The 18,168-nt window shown below is 45.0% G+C and overlaps 1 protein-coding gene across 3 annotated transcripts in view; it reads right to left on the reverse strand.

The window, feature by feature from the left end:
* Positions 1-1,059: 1,059 nt before the first annotated feature.
* Nhlrc2 (NHL repeat containing 2) overlaps positions 1,060-18,168 on the reverse strand; it is a 56,595-nt gene continuing 39,486 nt past the window's right edge. For all 3 annotated transcript variants that reach the window (XM_037205908.1, XM_028875147.2, XM_028875148.2), the window contains 6 exons: positions 17,817-17,916; positions 13,430-13,661; positions 12,790-12,912; positions 11,520-11,702; positions 10,183-10,402; positions 1,060-7,712 (listed from right to left, as the gene is read on the reverse strand). In XM_037205908.1, coding sequence (XP_037061803.1) covers positions 7,456-7,712; positions 10,183-10,402; positions 11,520-11,702; positions 12,790-12,912; positions 13,430-13,661; positions 17,817-17,916 — 1,115 coding nt within the window. In that variant the 3' untranslated portion in view covers positions 1,060-7,455. The remainder of the gene's footprint in view (positions 7,713-10,182; positions 10,403-11,519; positions 11,703-12,789; positions 12,913-13,429; positions 13,662-17,816; positions 17,917-18,168) is intronic.

The following is an 18,168-nucleotide window of genomic DNA, read 5'->3' on the forward strand; positions in this document are numbered from 1 at the left end:
GGTGTCTCTTCACAGCAATGGAACACAAACACATCAGTTGTCTTCCTTAATTGCTCTCTACTTTACTTACTGAGGCAGGGTCCCCTGAACTAGTGCACCCCAATTCAGTTGCTTCTAGCTGCTTGTGCAATTGATCCTCTATCTCTGCCTCCGGGATTACCAGAAGGTTACCATGTAGAAAAAAATTCCTGAGAGATTGCTCAGTAGTTAAGAGCACCGGCTGCTGTCCCAGAGGACCCAGGTTCAAATCCCAGCACCCACATGGCAGCTCACAGCTGTCTCTGACTCCAAGATCTGGCACCCTCACACAGCTATACATGCAGGCAAAATGCCAATGCACATAAAATGAAAATAAATAAGTATATATTTTTTTAAAGAGAGAATGGACTCTTGGACCCCAACAGAGACCTAATATTCCAGTTGGGCTGGTTCAATCACTTTGACTAAGGGACCACCCTCAGGAAGGTGGCTCATCTTAAGCCATGCTAAAGAGATGGGCGGAATAATTAGCTCTTTAATGAGATGCTGCAGGTTTCCCTTCCCAGAATCTTTGTCCCCTCCTGCCGCAGCTCAAGAGGCACACCAAAGTTAAAAGTCTGCCTGCTTCTCTGAATTATCCAGAAACGCTTTTCTTCCTTCTCCTTCCTAAGTGTGCCTCCCTTAACACTTGCCCAAGCACTTCCTTACTCCTCTAACGCTTCCCTTCCCTCCATGTGTCTACTTTCCATTCGAACTTCAATGGCTTTTTCCTTCTCTCTTTTATCCTCTTCCAGGAAGCTGCTGGGATTCACAGCTCACCTGCCCTGGGGTTCTCTTTCAAACTCTAATAAAACTGTCCTTCTGCTTCCATTTGAATCCATTCATAAATTCTCTGAATAATGAAAATAAGAATTCCAAGAAAGGATCCTGATTTCCTCTGTCATCCACATCAGCTCAGTTGTTATGTGGGTGCAGAGATCCAAACTCTAAGCTATTTCTCCAGCCCAGTTTACAGGTTCCTAAGTAGTAAAATTAGTGATATACTTAAAACACACAACATATTAAGGACAGAAACACAACTTTAGAGAGAATATATTTAATCTATTTCATGAAAAGGAGTACAATGCTTTGGAAAAGAGGTTAAGTTTCCATGTATAGTAGAATACCCCTGCTTCCCAGGACTCCAGGGATCACACTGTACAGTAGAAACACACCCTTGCTTCCCAGGACCCCAGGAATCACATTGTACAGTAGGAACACACCCTTATTTCCCAGGACCCCAGCAATCACATTGTACAGTAGGAACACACTCCTGCTTCCCAGGACCCCAGGAATCACACTGCATATTAGGAACACACTCCCGCTTCCCAGGACCCTAGGCATCATACTTCATTTGAGTTAATGAAGGCCACCAAGCTCTCATTCCACCTAAACAACATATTTTAAAATCCACTGGAGTTTGGTCTACAAATAAATGTAAAATACACAGTTGCATAAAAATATATTAATCCATCTACATTGAACACTTAAAAATGCACAGCAAGTGAATTCTTTCAGGACTAAACAATGTCTAGAAATATCAGTATCTGAACTTGTACTGCTTAGGCATGAAGTCGTCACAGCAGACCACCTCTAGTCTCACAAATGAAATTACAATTATGCACACAAGATGGGAAGAGTCTCTTACATGATAGACAAATGTCAATCGTGATTACACAGCAAGCCTGAAGGAATGACTGTCACAGTATCTGGACTGACTCCCCACACACTCCTCCAGAGGGATCGAAAACTACACCGTCAACCCAGGTACAACTAGGAAGCTTTACTCCAAAGCATGGGAAGTCACACAGGCCGGTTCTCTGCCTTTGAAAACTGAGACATTACTAGGAATCCTAGAAAAACAACCATCACGACCCTCCCCATTCCCAGCTCTCTGGGGAACCCTGGCTCCTCAGCAAAGGCTCTCCAGAAACTGCCAGTTTCTGAGGGTGGAAGTCAAGTGCTGAGGGGGGCACTGGCTTAGTTTTGAGCAGATAAACTGCGATGATGACATGACAGGCACACATCAATACATCCCAACTCTATGCAAACAAAACTACCTTGTGTTTCTGGTGGAACTAGAAAGAAAGATAATACATTTTTAAAATAGAAGATAGTTCGATGGCTATGTTAGGGACTTGTGTATTTTTCCCTTTATGGTCTTATTTATTTCAACATATTTTCTCATGAAACTAGGTACAGAATAATAATTCTTTTTGAACTGTCTGTATTGCAGAGGATCTTTACTGCCCCCCCTTTTGTTTTATTTCAAATGGAAAGCTGTAACTAAATACCCTAAGAATACCAAGGGCTTATCTACACTGAACAGCTTCAGATTTCACATTAAAAAAAAAAAAAGCAATTTTGCTCAAGTCCACTTCTTGGGCAGGGCAGCCACAGAAAGAACACTTTTGGTACAGGCTTCTGGCTTAGTGTTCATTTCTGACCTAAGGCTGATGTGCACACAGGGGAAGTAGACTTGAAGATGCTTGCAGTGGTTTCCTTTGGGTAGGAGGCTGTCAACAGCAGAAGGTCCACAGGCACACTGGAGTGCTGTGCCAGGGGAGGAAAGGACACACCAAGAATGAATAACTGCACCCAGGCACACATTCCACAGGTATCTAGGGTTTTAGCTTTTCACCTCTGACCTCTGGCAATGATTAAACAAAGCAGCACACTAAGGCAAAGGCTGATTAGAAACGCCTGCAGGAGAGCTTGTGTCCTAGTCCTCTGCCAGCCTGTGTGCTCTCAGCAGCCACCTGGGAGCTGAGGCACCAGCCTACAAGTCCCCACATTGAGGAGCCAAGGTTTATTAGCCACAGAATACCATGTGGCTCAATTACCAAAGCCTGTAACTTCATGACCATTCTTTCCATTACCTATTGCAAAGAAATGGGAGCGAAGCAAACCTCATTAAGCCAGGGTAAACCAGTGACTCAGGGTGACTGCTAAGTCTCCGCCTAAGCTGTGACACAGGTGGAAGAGATCTCGGTGATTAGCACTGCAGTCTGCCTTAAGGTGTGCGGTTACATCACTGTCAAGGTCAGCAGGGATGGCATCTGTGACCCAGGCAGCCATCTCCTTCCTGCACCACAGGATGCTTCACCACCATGCTACTGCACATTGTACGTGACGACACTCTGCACTGGGATGCCCGTTAGAAACCATCACTGGCACGCAGCAGTCTGCCTCACAATGCCAACTTCTGAATCACTAGGGCTACACCAGGACCATTAAGGATGCGGGAAGGCAGAGGACTTCATACTTCTACACCTCACTTTGGCTCACATAACACATTGTCTCCAACAGGAGAGAAATTCACAGGGTCTGCACTAGCCCTGTTCTTCAAGCCAAGGCCATTTGGACAGTCCTGCTGGAACTAACTGGTTTTCCTGTACACACACCTGTTAGAAGAACTGAGGATATGGCTGAAATGAGGGCCATAGAAAACCCTCTGGAAAATAATTATACATACCATTTCAAGGCCTAGGTGGTAAGAGCCCATGAAAAGTCATGTCACTTAAATGGCATTATTTGAATTTCAAAACCACTCACTCCTAGGGCTCCTGGAATTCTCTGGATTGGTGAGTTACTACATAAAGGAATGAAGTATGTGAACTATGCATGTCTAAGTCACTACAGCAGGCGTGGGGGGAGGGGGGGAGGACGACTGTCCAGGGTCTGCCCCTTCCTAGGTGTACGGTCTTGATCGCCCTGAATTCAAGGAGGAAGGACCCAGCTCCATCATAAGGCTGCTGCGAGGATGCTGGGTATGTACCAGCAGATGGAAAGAACTCAACAAATGGAACTATTCTTCTGCCTGTGTCCTGAGGCCTAAGGCAGTGGATACAGAAGCACTCCTCCTTCAGCAGGTTCTCCACTCCGCGCCTCAGTCATGCTTGCTGCTCACTAGTCACACCAGTCAGTCAAGGATACCCAGCACCCCTGCGTACTAGGTCCTCTTCTGGGCACTGGGCTCTATCCCAGGAGCTTTCTGACCTGCAGGCAGGCCATCACCAGGCCAAAGCAGCTCCCTTCTCTGCACAGCACACACACCTATCTAGTCTGTATGGTGTTCTGAAGCCCACCCCAGGAAATACACGTGAAGGCACTCTGAAGACCCCAGAGAAGAGCATCCCAGGTTGCTGCCTCCAGCATGCTCGGGTTGCAATCTGAGGATGCTTGTACAAGTTCTAAGGGTGTGTGAGGTCTCCAGCCATGTCTGGATTCTCTATGGAACAAATGTATTGGTTAAAGTTCCAGATGGGCTTTTTAAATCCTTCGCTACAGCATGGAGGTGCTTCTTTACAAACAACAGTGATTGTGAAACAGTAATACGTCCTACCAGAAAGTCGTCTTCTTCTTCTTCCTGAGCACAGGTCCTACTGGGTCTACTAACGTGACAAATGGTGGAGAAATGTTTTGCTTTAGAAACTGGAGTTGTGAAGAAAATGTCAAGCACGTGTCTGTGGCCATAAATTATTGTCATTATTAGTAACTAAACTGATAAGTAGCAGTTCATAAATTACTTCGTGCTAAATGCCGTGTGAACATTTCACTGAATCCTGGCAGCAAGCCCAGGCAGTCCCTGCTTTATAGGGTTAGACTCATCTACAGAGCACACACTCTTGCAACCACACTGCGCTACACAACAGAAACACTATAATTATTCCTGTCCTCACCAACTCACAGTTTTGAAGAAAACTGATAAGTGAAAGGACCCTAAAAACACCCCATCTTTGTAATGTAAGTGGCTTTAGAAACACTATTGCATTAGTGCTTATAATTCAGATTTCTCTTGAAAAATATTAGATTTCTTCCTCAAGTACTGACTGTCGACACATACAGAGAAGCAGAATTAAAATGAAAGACCAGGAGTTTACTCACTTAGAAGCATTACTGATACAGTCCCCTGCAGATACTTTCATGTTACTGTGCACTACAAAACTTCACTTGTGGTGACATTTCCCCGCGCTCTGAGGACTGAACCAGGGTCTCTGCAGACCAAAGAAACATCCTCTTCCTGAGTTACAACTCTAGTCTTTGGTGACTGGTCTTAAACATTCTGCCAAAGGCAATAACCAAGCTGAAGTCTCTTCAGTTGATAGACAAAAACTAATAGTCAGTTCTGAATCTGTGGCAAAATTATAATTATACATTTTCATTATTCTCTCCAAATTTCCAACTTAAAAAAAAAAAAAAAAAACTGGCCCCAAACCATTCTCTCAGTGGTATGGCCCCAGAGTAGACAGGCCAGGAAACAATTAAAAAGCTTACAGAGAAAACAGGAGGCGCTGCAGATCCTGAAGTTTTAAAACTAAACTTTCCAGTGTTTTCTTATGTGACATTTGTGTCACCCATCAATCTAGGAACCTATGTGCACTGTCAGTGTGTTTTCTAAATCTACATGAACCCAATACCAACAATATTTTAGCAAAAACAGCAGTGTGGAAAGGCAGGGGTGAGAAGGAGAAGTTAAGCTCTGTATTTTGAAGACCAAGGAACCATTCAGTCACTGAAGACTAAACTTAGACTCTGCCCAGACAAAGGGAATGCCAAGGGATTCTCAAGAGGATTTAGGGATTTTTAAGGTACATGAAACTACAGAATACATACTTGTGTTTTTAGAGTGAAAAATAAATTACCATTATTTCTACATTACTTAAACTGTATAGACTCTGTTCTAGAGAGTGACACTGTTTATGTCCTCAAACAGGAAATAACTGAGCCAAAATATTCTCATCCTGTCCAACTGGAAATGAGAAACACAAGAAATCAAACGAGGCTGAAAGACACTTAAGGTGCACTCACCAGAGCAAGCACAGCACAGCACATCAGCTACAGACTGTAGCTGCAGATCCTTTGTGCAGCTGGTTCTGGAAGCAAAGGTTTCTGAAGTAATTAGTGTAACTCTAATCAAGATCCCTTTCCTTTCCTTTTCCAGTGGCAATTCTCTTGAAAAGTAGCTTTTTCAGGTTACTAGTTAAAGTCATGATCTAAATGTGCTTACTTCAGAGAGTTTTTAGTTAACTCAATAATAAAACAAGCAAATATTACCTATCAAAACTACTTCAAAAATCAATCAATGAATGTGTGGAATGATACTTAAATAATCCCACTTCCTATCTGGTACTTCTGTGGCAGGAAGGGAGGCATGCTATATAGGCTGTCTACAGATCCCTACTGAGTTTCTATGTGGGGCTCAACTGATGATTCTGATATCTCGTAACCTGAATAAATAAAAAATACGTCAAGTCAGCTTTAAAACAAGTGGGATTTTCAACAGTTATGATAATCTAGGATAATTACAGTAACAATGAGAATCAAACCCCATCAGTATCCCTTTTCAGTGATGTTTCTTATGAGGCTAAAGAAAACAAATACCAAAACAGCATCAGCAAATCACTGTGTTTCAGCCCTAATATTTTAAATGAAAGTATATTAGGATAACTATACCTGTCAACCACATTAAAACATTGTACATTGATAATAGGCAATTTGAAGGTTTACATGTGATTTTTCAAAATGTCAGAATTAATGATCATAATTTAAATTCTAAATATGGGAACCAAAACAATAACAAAAATTTCAAAGCCAATAAATCTGTGTTTAACTCTTAGAACTGAAATGTGAATTTCCAAAATAACATAGTACTCACTTATATCAAGTTCCACCTTCACAACAAACTATCATACACAGCAACACAGCCTAACCCCACCTCAAAAGGCAGCGTGTCTCTGGGGAGCCAGGTATTGCCTGGTTGGAATATGTTCATTAAAAAAATAGTTAAAAAGAAGTCTGCATGCCCTTAGAAATTCTTTGTTTCTTTGTTTTCTGTATAAAGTTATAAGGCATTAATAACGGCATGTTAAAACAAATAATTTAGAATAAAAATAGATTAAAACTCTTTTAAAAATACCTCAGATGAGAAAAAAGACAGAAGAGATAATAAGTAACCACTCATGTGCTTTCTAAGCTTCTACTGAATACACCTTTGTTCTTCCTTTAAACAGACCTTAGACACTAAATGGAGGTGCCTTATATAAAGGTACACAGTGTAGGCCTGTCCAGTCACTAGGAAATTTACACACGAACTGGGCTGACTGCCACTGATAAAGGCAGGAGAGGTTATTTAAAACACCTGGTATTATTAGTATTGACTGCAAATGACAATAGTCTCTGACAGAGCACGGGCTGCAGCCTTGTGCCAAAGAGCAGCAAGGCTTACACTACCGTGGTTCAAATGATGGTCAACCTGTCCAGCACACAGCTAAAATGAAGAAATGTGTTTAGAATTAAAATGTTAATAAGGAGCACAGCTTTATTTTGGTATCAGTTGTTACAACTGAGCAATGGGTTTCTAGAACGCTGAGGACATTTCCCCAAAGGACAGGCAGAGGATGGATGGGGGCTGTGGTGAGGGCTCCTGGCTGCTCTCTAGAATACATGTGTGAGCTCGACAGCAGCTACACAGCCCGGCTGGGCGTCGGCTATGTGCAAAGGCTGCCTGAACAAGATGCCCTTCATCATGCAAGCGCTGCTGTCCGCACTGCAGTAGTAGAGGAACGCGCTGACAGAGACCACAGCTTCAAGGGACACGCACTCGGTGGGGATCCGCAGCGCGATTGTGGGTTGACTGGAAATGCTCTCTATGTCTCCAGATGGGATCTGCTCCTGAAGAAGCCACTCACTGCCTAGAAAACAGGAGAGAACATCATGAAGTCTGTAGGAAAGACAAGAGGCTGGGCACACAAGTGTGAGAACCAGAGTTCAGACCCCAGAACTCACCTAAATGCTGGGTGGACATGACACCCACCTGTAATCCCAGAGGACAGGGGGTGGGGACAGGGCATGCCCGAAACAAGCTGGCCAGTCAGACTATTAAGACAGTGAGCTTGGGCTTAGTGACAGACCCTTCCTCAACATTTTGGGTAGAGAGAGGTCAAAGGAGACACATGGAATTAACCACATGCACACACCTATACATACATGTGTACTCACACCATGTGGACACACTCACACCCATAATATACACACACATTTGAAAAGATACAAGCAGGAAACTAGAAAAGTCCAAGGAAAGACTCTTAATCCACAGGTAATTACTGCGAGCCCGTGAGTGCCAGGCATGCGCTCTGTGGAAATGTCGCACAGGAGAGACATAATGGCCCAGCCTGATGGTCACTGTATTCATTAGTGCAGCTCTTCCCTTCTGTGAAAGCTATAAAACAAACCACAACTGATCTCTACGGAGGTGAAGCTGAGAACTGCATCTACGGCTCTTTGGATCGGTCACACAGCGCAAAGTGTGTCTACTGTTGACGAAACAGGACGGTGAGACAGATCATTCTCACTCAGGGAAAAGTCTCCAGCGACACAGACTAAAAACTACAGAATAAACTGCAGAGAATACAAACGCATACACAACTCTGTAGTGACTTCTAAATCCAGTCAGGGCAGTAATAAACTATTTTAATATTCAAGTCTAGAAATAAGATGCCAGCTATTTCTTTGTATATTTTTCATATATATCACATTTATGACTGAAGACAAAGTGAGATGTTTGTAGTTCTTTAAAACACTTACATATTCTAGCCATTTTAACTATTTCTAAAGAACCAGTCCCAAAGAGAAAGTATCTTCTACCCCTACATGAAGATATGAGCTCTATAATACTTTTAGAATCTTAGAATTACTAGGATTCTTGCCTACAAGCTTATTTCCCTATATAGTAAAAAGAAGCCAATATTTTAGACAAAGAATGAAACATCTAAGTATTTGACTCTTTCCCTTTATAGGACAACGGCTCAGAATTCAATGATTTGGATGTCTAAGATGCAGCATTAAAAAAGTTAATTGTCCCCATACCATGGTGGCACACACCTTTAATCCCAGCACTTGGGAGGCAGAAGCAGGCAAATCTCTTAAGTTTGAGGCCAGCCAGGTCTACAGAGTGAGTTCCAGGATGGCCAGAGCTACACAGAGAAACCCCCTCTTGAAGAGCCAAAACAAAACAACACAAACAAAACAAAAAAGGTTAATTGTCAATATCTGACTTAAAAAAAATACTGGTCTCTAATTACGCAGAGAAATTAAATCTATGACCTGTGATCCCCAATTACAGGGCTGCTTTGTTATGTTACAGACACAGGCAGAACAGCCAACCCTTCCTAGGCCCTCCTGGAGCCCAGAGAGGGGCTGTGGCGTGCCCAGGGTTTGGAGTCTGTCCCCAATGCTAGGCCCGAAAGCCCGGCTTTCTTCCTCGTGGGGATCAGAGGAGGGGGTTTGCTCAGGGAGTCTCCTCAGGGCCAGTCCGGACTCAGCAGCAGCAGTCCACCTGCAGAGTCCCCTCGGCCTGGACAGCACACTGAGAGCTGCAGACCAGCGGTTTCTGCCCGAGTGTATGGAGGTGAGCAGGCACGAGGCCAGGACGGGGTGACACACACACAACAGGAAGTGTGTGAGAGGGTGTGGGAGAGAGGAACTACGGAAGTGGGGACTGGTGAGAACGTGTGAAAGAGCGTGGGAGAGCAGGGCAGAGGAAGGTCATCCACGACAGCAGACCTGCTCTCAGACCCGCTGTCCACTGTGGACAGCAGCTCTAACGGTGGACAGCACTAACGAGAACAGGCAGGACACCGTCTCCTCAGGGGAGAAGGAAGAGCCGCCACAGGACAAGCTAAGAAGTAAGGAAGCGCCCCTTTGCTTCTCCTCAGCAGACTTTCAATTTCTTACTTAGTCAGTCAATTTTTGTTTTTTTGACATTCTGTAGCCCAGATGGCCTGGAAATCACTATGTAGCTCAGGCTAACCTCAAACTTGCAGCCCTCCTGCCTCAGTCTCCTGAGTGCTGGGACTGCAGATGAGAGTTTCAGTGGTTCTTTTGGGGACAAGAAGAAGGCGGCAGAACAGGGCAACACGCAGACAAATCTACTTCCCAGAGCCGTGGTGCTCAGAGAGGGCAGGGCTCTTGTGGGCCACACCGTCGTAACGAGGGAAATGGAATGGCAAAGGCCAAGAGAGAGATAGCTAAGTGGGGTTATAGCCAAACTCACATTTCCCCTAATTTCCCTCAAATCTTGCCCAAACACATAGTAAAATATGTAGCAAGCCATCATCTCAAAGCCTAGGAATTTCTTCTCTGTGTGCAGAGCTCAGCTCATACCTTCAGCGGTGAGGAACCAGCAGCTGGACACGCCTTCCGTCAGCTTTGCCCCTGGTGGAAGGTCTAGCTTGAGCTTGAGCTGCAGCGTCTGGCCAGGACACACAGTCACAGGGGCGAGCTGAATGTGTGGGGCAGACTTGGGCACCTTGGGTACTGTCTTCTGCTTCTCTGTAGGGAAGGGGCCGTCTACCACGGCACTGGCAGGCTTGTAGACCGGGAGCTAGAAGACCAGATGACGGACGCGTTATTAAAGCAGAAAGACTTTTAGACCAAATGGAGAGAGCCTAGCCTAAGACAGGGCCAGGTTCTCCATCAGTGACATCAGCTGCCACTAAAGGATGTTTCCCAGAGTACAGAGGAACTGTCCGCCTCAGTAGCCAGATCACCTATAAGGACACAGAATGTAACCAACTGTCCTATGGCTTATAAATGGCAGGAAAGTAAAGCACCACTTACAAATTTAAGGACAGTGAATATGATACACACTCATGACCTTTGCTGCCAAGAGAAATCTAGATGATACTTTTGATGCCAATCTCTAGTTTTTATTTAAAAATAAAACTCTTAAAAATAAAAGGCCGCCTCCCCACCCCCCAGGTTAATAGGATACATTAAAAAGCAATGGTGCCGGGCGGTGGTGGCGCACTCCTTTAATCCCAGCACTTGGGAGGCAGAGCCAGGCGGATCTCTGTGAGTTCGAGACCAGCCTGGGCTAGCAAGTGAGTTCCAGGAAAGGTGCAAAGCTATGCAGAGAAACCCTGTCTCGAAAAACCAAAAAAAAAAAAAAAAAAAAAAAAAAAAAAAAAAAAAAAAAAAAAGCAATGGGCAACAAACATTTCTCTTTGAAAATGGATTTGAACTTGGTCAAGTTTTCCCTAGTCTATCTCATTTTCAGAGTTTGGGAGCTATGACTTCTAGAGGTTCCCCCAGAAGATGACTTGGTAATGGATTCACCATAAGATTCAGAAAGACAGCAATAACTTAAGGATCACTGGATAAAATGAGTCCACACGGCACATAAATACAACGTGTGCCATGACTTCTACGCATTTAAAAACAGACCTAGGCCTCTATTTTATTGAAGGTTCATCCAATTCTCTCCAAATTCCAGCGTCTTCCTCAAATGCTCAGAAGAGATGGAAACTTATATTTTAAGACTAACAGGAGACGTTCAGAGCAAGTCCCTGGCTGGGCTGTCCCAGAATACAACAGGGACATCCACTTCCGACTCCCGCTCTCCATGTGCCAAGTGTGCAGCGGAGACGGCCAGGCCAATGCGTTAGAGCTCAGTCCCACCCTCAACCCCACATCCTCTAAGCTGTTGTAAGATAACTCACCACAGACACTGTCCTTGCTTCTAGATCCACCACTTTGATCTGGTGATTATTAGTGTCTGCTACATACAGCAGCCGACCACCGTCCCCGACACACAAGCCTCCAGGCTCGTTAAAGGCTGCCTCTGCATCTCCAGTGCATGCTAGCGCTGTGCAGGCTTTTGTTTTTGGATCCACAACTTTAATCTAAAGGAAAAAGAACAAATGTTTCCCCTGCAGTCAGCCCTGTTTACAGCAATGCCAGGGAGACCAGAGGACTCCCAACTGCCACCAGCATTCTCAATCAACAAATCTCACGACAGTAGATATTTCCCTATTTTCCTAAAAATTACAACATTCAAATTATGTCATCGAAGGTAAATATGTCGTCCTGAGTAAAACCTTCCTAACATCTTAGTTATAGCATATTTTCTTGTTAATTCCAGTATGTTTTCTGGAATCCACACAGTTAACTGACTTTCCTGAGAACACTGTCTGAGGATTGCTGCTTTGTTGAATGGAAGGCCAGCCAGTGATGGTCAAGTTTATGGTTGCTTATCACATGGCCCAGAACTCTGCAGTGAGAATGGAAACACCCGCATGGAAGAGGAAATGGTGCTGAAGACCGGTTTATTTGCTCCTGGTCACTGTAACTGTGTAACAGTTCAAAAATCTTCATCTGCCAGTGTCCCAGTTAGCTGTCAACCTGACACAACCCAGAGTCAACAGAAAAGGGAGCCTCACCTGAGGAACTGACCAGATCAGATGGCCCGTGGGCATGCCTGTGAGGGGACTGTCTTGTTAATTAATGTGGGGAGGCTCGTCCCACTGTGGGTAGCACCAATCCCTGATCAGGTGATCCTGGGTGATATAAGAAAGCCAGCTGAGCCAGCTAGCAGGCCTGCCTTCAATTCCTGCCCTGACTTCCCTCCATGATGGACTTAACCAGGAGTGTGAGCCAGATAAATCTCCTCTTCTAAGCTGCCTTTGGTCAGTTTTACCATGGCAACAAAATGAAACTACACCAGCCGGCTCACACTTTCCCCTAACGTGTCTCCTTATTTCCTGACTTCGTTACTGAGCAGCTTTGATGGGTCACAATTCCTACATTTATGTCAAAGCCACAGGAATTAGCTTAGCATTGTCCTCAGTTCAGCTCTCCTAAGGCTCTGGCAGGAAAGACCCAGGAGAAGCTGCACAGGCTGGGGGCTCCAGTGGTCTCTGTAGTTTAGGAGGCACAGGTAGGAGGCACATGGGTCAAAAGCAAGGGGCTGTGTCTTTGGTCAAGACTCACCTTGTGATTGTAAGAGTCTGCCACATACAGCACATTCCTCTTCTCGTCCCACGCCACCCCAAGTGGATGCTGAAGCTTCGCATTGATGCCTACTCCATCAATATCACCAAAAGCAAATAAATTCTTTTATTTTATTTTTTAAAGAGAAAGAAACAGCAGTTATTAAAAACATTGAGTGTTTTGTTAGATAAAGTGAAAACTAAGGTCATCGTGTCACTAAAGCTAAACAGGGAGCTCTGGTTTTCACGGCAGAGCTGGGCATGTGATACAGACTGGAGAGCCGCGGCAGGAGCGGCAGGCACTCACTACCTATACCTGCTGTGTCACTCACAGCTGGCCAACATCTGGTCAGGAACAGGCCAAGTCTGCTAGTTAGTGCTCTTTCCAGTCCACCGCTACACACTCAATGCAATCTCTCTCTTCTCTCAGCAGCTACTTATCTTCTCTCAAAGGAAGCCTCAACATTTATGTGTAATCAAGCAGGGTCAGCTCCCTCTCCTTAGAGGGCTTTCCTTGTGTTTCCTTATAGTCACACTGGCCCTGACTGGACTGCATTCTATCACAGACAGGCCAAGAATGAACCTCCTGAATGTCACGAATGACTCGATATCCAGGAGACTGCACACAGTGACTTCTTTACCATGGGGTCGCGTTCTCCTCCGACAAGGTGCTTCACTGCTCCATCTTTGAGTGAGACAGTTCTCACTGTGCTGCTCTCGCTATCTGCGACAAAGAGGCAGCTCCAGGGATCTTCGGAGGCTAGAGAGAGACCTGACGGTTGGGCAAAACCCGCCTTGTGAGGATATGCGTTGTTTCGATTCTCTTCATTTCCACTCCCAGCAAAGCGAAGGCAGGTTCCTTTTTTGAGCTCACTGAGAGACAAGCACAGGTGGGACCCAGTTACTAAAGGGACGGAAAAGACCAAAACGACGGTGACAGCACAGTTCACCAGAGCCAGCGACGGCGGCCTGTGCACCACTGCATCTGTCCTGTCATTCTCAGGGAGCCACCCCGGGCCACTGCCTCCCTTCTCTTCTCCCTCCTACTACTACTGAGGCCACTCTCAAACACCAGGTTAGGAAATCCCTGGTTCAACAATGATCAGGTCATTATGAATAATAATGAGATGATTTATTCTCATTTTAACTTCTTAGTTTCATACAATATCAGGTTCTAGAAGGGAGTTTATTAATAGAGACTATCTAGTTTTTGATAGTTTGAAGTTTTAATTTTCTTTAAAAATGTCTGTGTCTTCTATAAAGCACAGAATAGTTTTAAGAAAGCCAGGTTGAGCATGCCCATTTTCAGAAAATGACATAATGAGTGTACAGCATTCAACGATCGACTGTACAAAGCCCATTTCTTCTAGACACTGGGAAACGTCTACTTCAAGTCTGCAGCCCAGGGCATGGTGGCACACAGCTGTACAGCTGCGGCTGCAGAGAGCACACTCCAAAGGCTGAGAAGAAACACTGCAATGACTCCGTTTGTAATGCAGAGAGTTTACACCTTGATTTCTAAATTTATGCCAAAGGACTATAAAGACATGGTACTGTGAGAAAGAGGAAGCTGACTTCAAGTGTGAAGTGGGAGGCTATGTGTACTCCATCTCCACACTTGGCACATCACCCCGAAGTCCAATGTGACCGCCACTGGACGGTCCTTCTCAATGCTAAAGCAGGCAGAGGCAGGGGATGGAGGGCAGCGACAGAGAATGAAGGATTATTCCAGGAACTCACAAAAACTAGCAGGCCAAAGAAATACGTGCAAACCTTGCACTGCAAAGGAGGAATGTACATATGAAGGATCCTGGATAATGAACGTGGGCAAACCGTGACCCTGCAGCACAGGGGTCACTACGACCTGCAAGTCAGTATTAGACACCATCTCTATAGTGACTTTGTATGTGGTGGTATTGTGTTTCCCAAAATATTGTGCACCCTAATAAACTTATCTGGGGTCAGAGAACAGAACAGCCACTAGATACAGAGGCTAGAAAATGGTGGTACTCACACCTTTAATCCTAGCATTCCAGAGGCAGAAATCCCTCTGGATCTCTGTGAGTTCAAGGACACATTGGAAACAGCCAGGGGTGGTGACACACACCTTTAATCCCAGAAAGTGAGCCTTTAATCCCAGGGAGTGATGGCAGAAAGCAGAAAGATATATAAGGTGTGAAGACCAGGAACTAGAAGCATTTGACTGGTTAAGTATTCAGGCTTTCGAGCAGCACAGTTCAGCTGAGATTCATTCTGGATAAAGACTCAGAGGCTTCCAGTCTGAGGAAACAGGATCAGCTGAGGAACTGGCAAGGTGAGGTAACTGTGGCTTGTTCTGCTTCTCTGATCTTCCAGCATTCACCCCAATAACTGGCCTCAGGTTTGATTTTACTAATAACTTTTTAAGATTCCTGCTACACAAAACTAAGATGCAGATCAATGTAATGTGAGCAACCGTTTTCCTGTACGAGTGACAACCCTTCTTACGAGGAGCCATAGGCAGCCCTGACAGCACATTCTGGCTGCTGTTATAATTACACCTCATGTACCACTGGTAACCTTACTGTTCATGTCACTATTGTCTCTTGCCTGGATGACAGTTATAGCCTCCTGAATCATATCTTGCTCCATTCTGAATGCTAGAAGAGTTCTTTCAAGAATACAGATCTAGGGGGCTGGAGAAATGGCTTAGAGGTTAAGAGTACTGACTGCTTTTCCAAAGGTCCTGAGTTCAATTCCCAGCAACCACATGGTGGCTCACAACCACCTGTAATAAGGTCTGGTGCCCTCTTCTGGTCATGCATGCTGTATACATAATAAATAAATAAATCTTTTAAAAAAAAAAAAAAAAAGAATACAGATCTAACTATGTCACTTCCTAGCTTAAAACTTTCTATATCAGCTTTTGGGATGTTCAAATCTCCTAGAAGGACTCAAGGTGTGACATGACCTGATGTACTTGAAATGCCTCCACTACAGAAGTCCTCCATAACACTTAAAATCCTGTCGATAAAACGCTCAGCGTGAAGGACTACTTCAGAGGTTCTAACGACACACGATTTCTGTATTGTTCATTGTTTGCTGATCTAATTCTTCTGGGCCTGGGCATGACTTCATTTTATCTTTAACAGAGAACATCATTTCATCTCTACAGTGCCTAGTAAAAGTATATTTAACAAATGTTTTAGAGCAGTGGTTCTCAGCCTTCCTAACGCTTCTACCCTTTAATACACAGTTCCTCATGTTGTGGTGATCCCAACCATAACATTATTTCCGTTGTTACTTCAGAACTTAATTTTGTTGCTGGTGTGAATCACAGTGTAAATATCTGTGTTTTCCAATGGTCTTAGGCGACCTCTGGGAAAGGTCATTAGACCCAAAGGGGTTGCAGCCCACAGGTTGAGAACCATTGTTTTACATGTGTGCTTGTCATAAACATTACACAACTGTGTTCCACACCCACCTAGGACATCTGAGATCTGGATTTGCTAGACAGTCAACCCTTTCTACTGATAAAGATGGCTGCAATGAGCCCAGCACTGTGGCACAATTAATCCCAGCACTCGGGAGGCAGAGGCAGACAGATGTGAGTTGGAGACCAGCCTGGTCTACAGAGCGAGTTCCAGGACAGGGAAGCCCTACCACAAACAAGCAGACACAGAACTGTGACAGCTAGCCCTACCTCCATGGTTATATAACAACTTTATGGTCCATGATGCTGTCTGGTCAGTTTTTTTGCAGCTTGACACAGCTGGAGTCATTTGAGAGGAAGGTATTTCAACTGAGAAAACTCTTCCATCAGACTGACCTGTGGCTAAAGCTGTGGGTCACTTTCTTGACTGATGATTGGTACGAAAGGGCCCAGCCCACTGTGGGTGGCATATGAGGGAGCACACTGGGCAAGCCTAAGCAGCGTTTCCTCATGGCCTCTGCTGAGCTCCTTCCTCAGGCTCCTCCACAATGGACTATAACATACAAGCCAAAATAAACTCTTCTTCCCCATGCTGCCTTTGGTCATGATGTTTATCACAGCAATAGAAACCTTACCAGGCAGACTTTCATCCGTTTGCTTATTCTATAAGCTTTTACTGAGCTGTTATGTCCCAGATACAGTACTAGGCACAGAGGACACAATAATAATGGGACAAGGCTCCTTTCTTTAAGAGGTAGTCTCGTAAGAAGAAACAGTTAAAAACAGGCATGACCCAAGCCAAGAGAGAGGCGAGAGAGAAGCCACAGAGGAGAGTGTGGCCGGCTCTGCCTGAGGCTGAGGGAGAAGAGGGAGAAGTGGAGGACGCGGCAGACAGTGCTGGCCCATCTTCACATGCCCACCAGTGGCAGTACAAACCTGTGCTGACTGGACGTGCCAATGCTATGCTAGCCTCTCCACACGGCAAGCCCACGATGTGACCCAACACACAGCGATGGAAAGGACGGAGAGCTGAAGGGCTCTCCTATGCTTACACAGTACGCAGCAGCTGGGGTTCCACTTCAGGCCAGAACACACCTGAGTGGCAGCCACTCGGCCATGCAGCCCTCACCCACTGCAGGAGTGACTACAGACACCTGTACCATGTCTATGCTGCAAAGAACTAAAGCCCACCTAACATTTCCAGTTCCCTGCAGAGGCTCCGAAGAATGGCTCCCCAGGCTCTTAGAAACTAGATGCAGCCACAAGCCTTCACCGGGGCTGGTGAAATACAAGTCCAAGTGATGGATGTCATTTCTGAGCAGCAGCTCCGAGAACCAGCTAGTGACTCACCTCCTCCTCCTCCTCCTCCTCCTCCTCCTCCTCCTCCTCCTCCTCCTCCTCCTCCTCCTCCTCCTTTTTCTGCAGAAGGGCTGGCAGAGCCCTGACAGCAGCTGCTTCCTCAGCCTGGGGACCAGTGCCCAGTGAATCGACACAAGTGAGGAGGAAACCCTGCGCCAGCCTTTTCTATGGTGTGTGGCCAGCACATCCTGGCAGGTACAGCACATGTTAGGAGGATGGTGACTGGGGAAGGGAACCGAGGAGGCATAGCCAGGTACCTTTTCTTTGGCAGTGTGCCAGAGTCCAGGAGGAGTGCCCATATCTGATGAGTCCCGGCCATGGCTATCCACAGGATGTCATTTCTTTGGACCTCTGAACCTTTATAAAAATAAGTTACATGTATTATAGACATATCTGGTTAATATGACATTTAATTCAGAAACTGAAATTCAATGGATGGTACTAGTTTTTATAAATCAGCTGTTTTGGAAAATGATCCTTAGTGAGAGATCTGGTTTTCAGAATCATCCTTTCACCTGCAACAATTTCATGAGAACTCAAAGTCATCATGTTTTTTTTTAATTAAATGCAGTAAGTACAGAGTGATAATTCAATACATGTTTACAAAGT

The sequence above is a fragment of the Peromyscus leucopus genome, chromosome 1 (genome assembly GCF_004664715.2).
Source record: "Peromyscus leucopus breed LL Stock chromosome 1, UCI_PerLeu_2.1, whole genome shotgun sequence".
NCBI lineage: Eukaryota > Metazoa > Chordata > Mammalia > Rodentia > Cricetidae > Peromyscus > Peromyscus leucopus.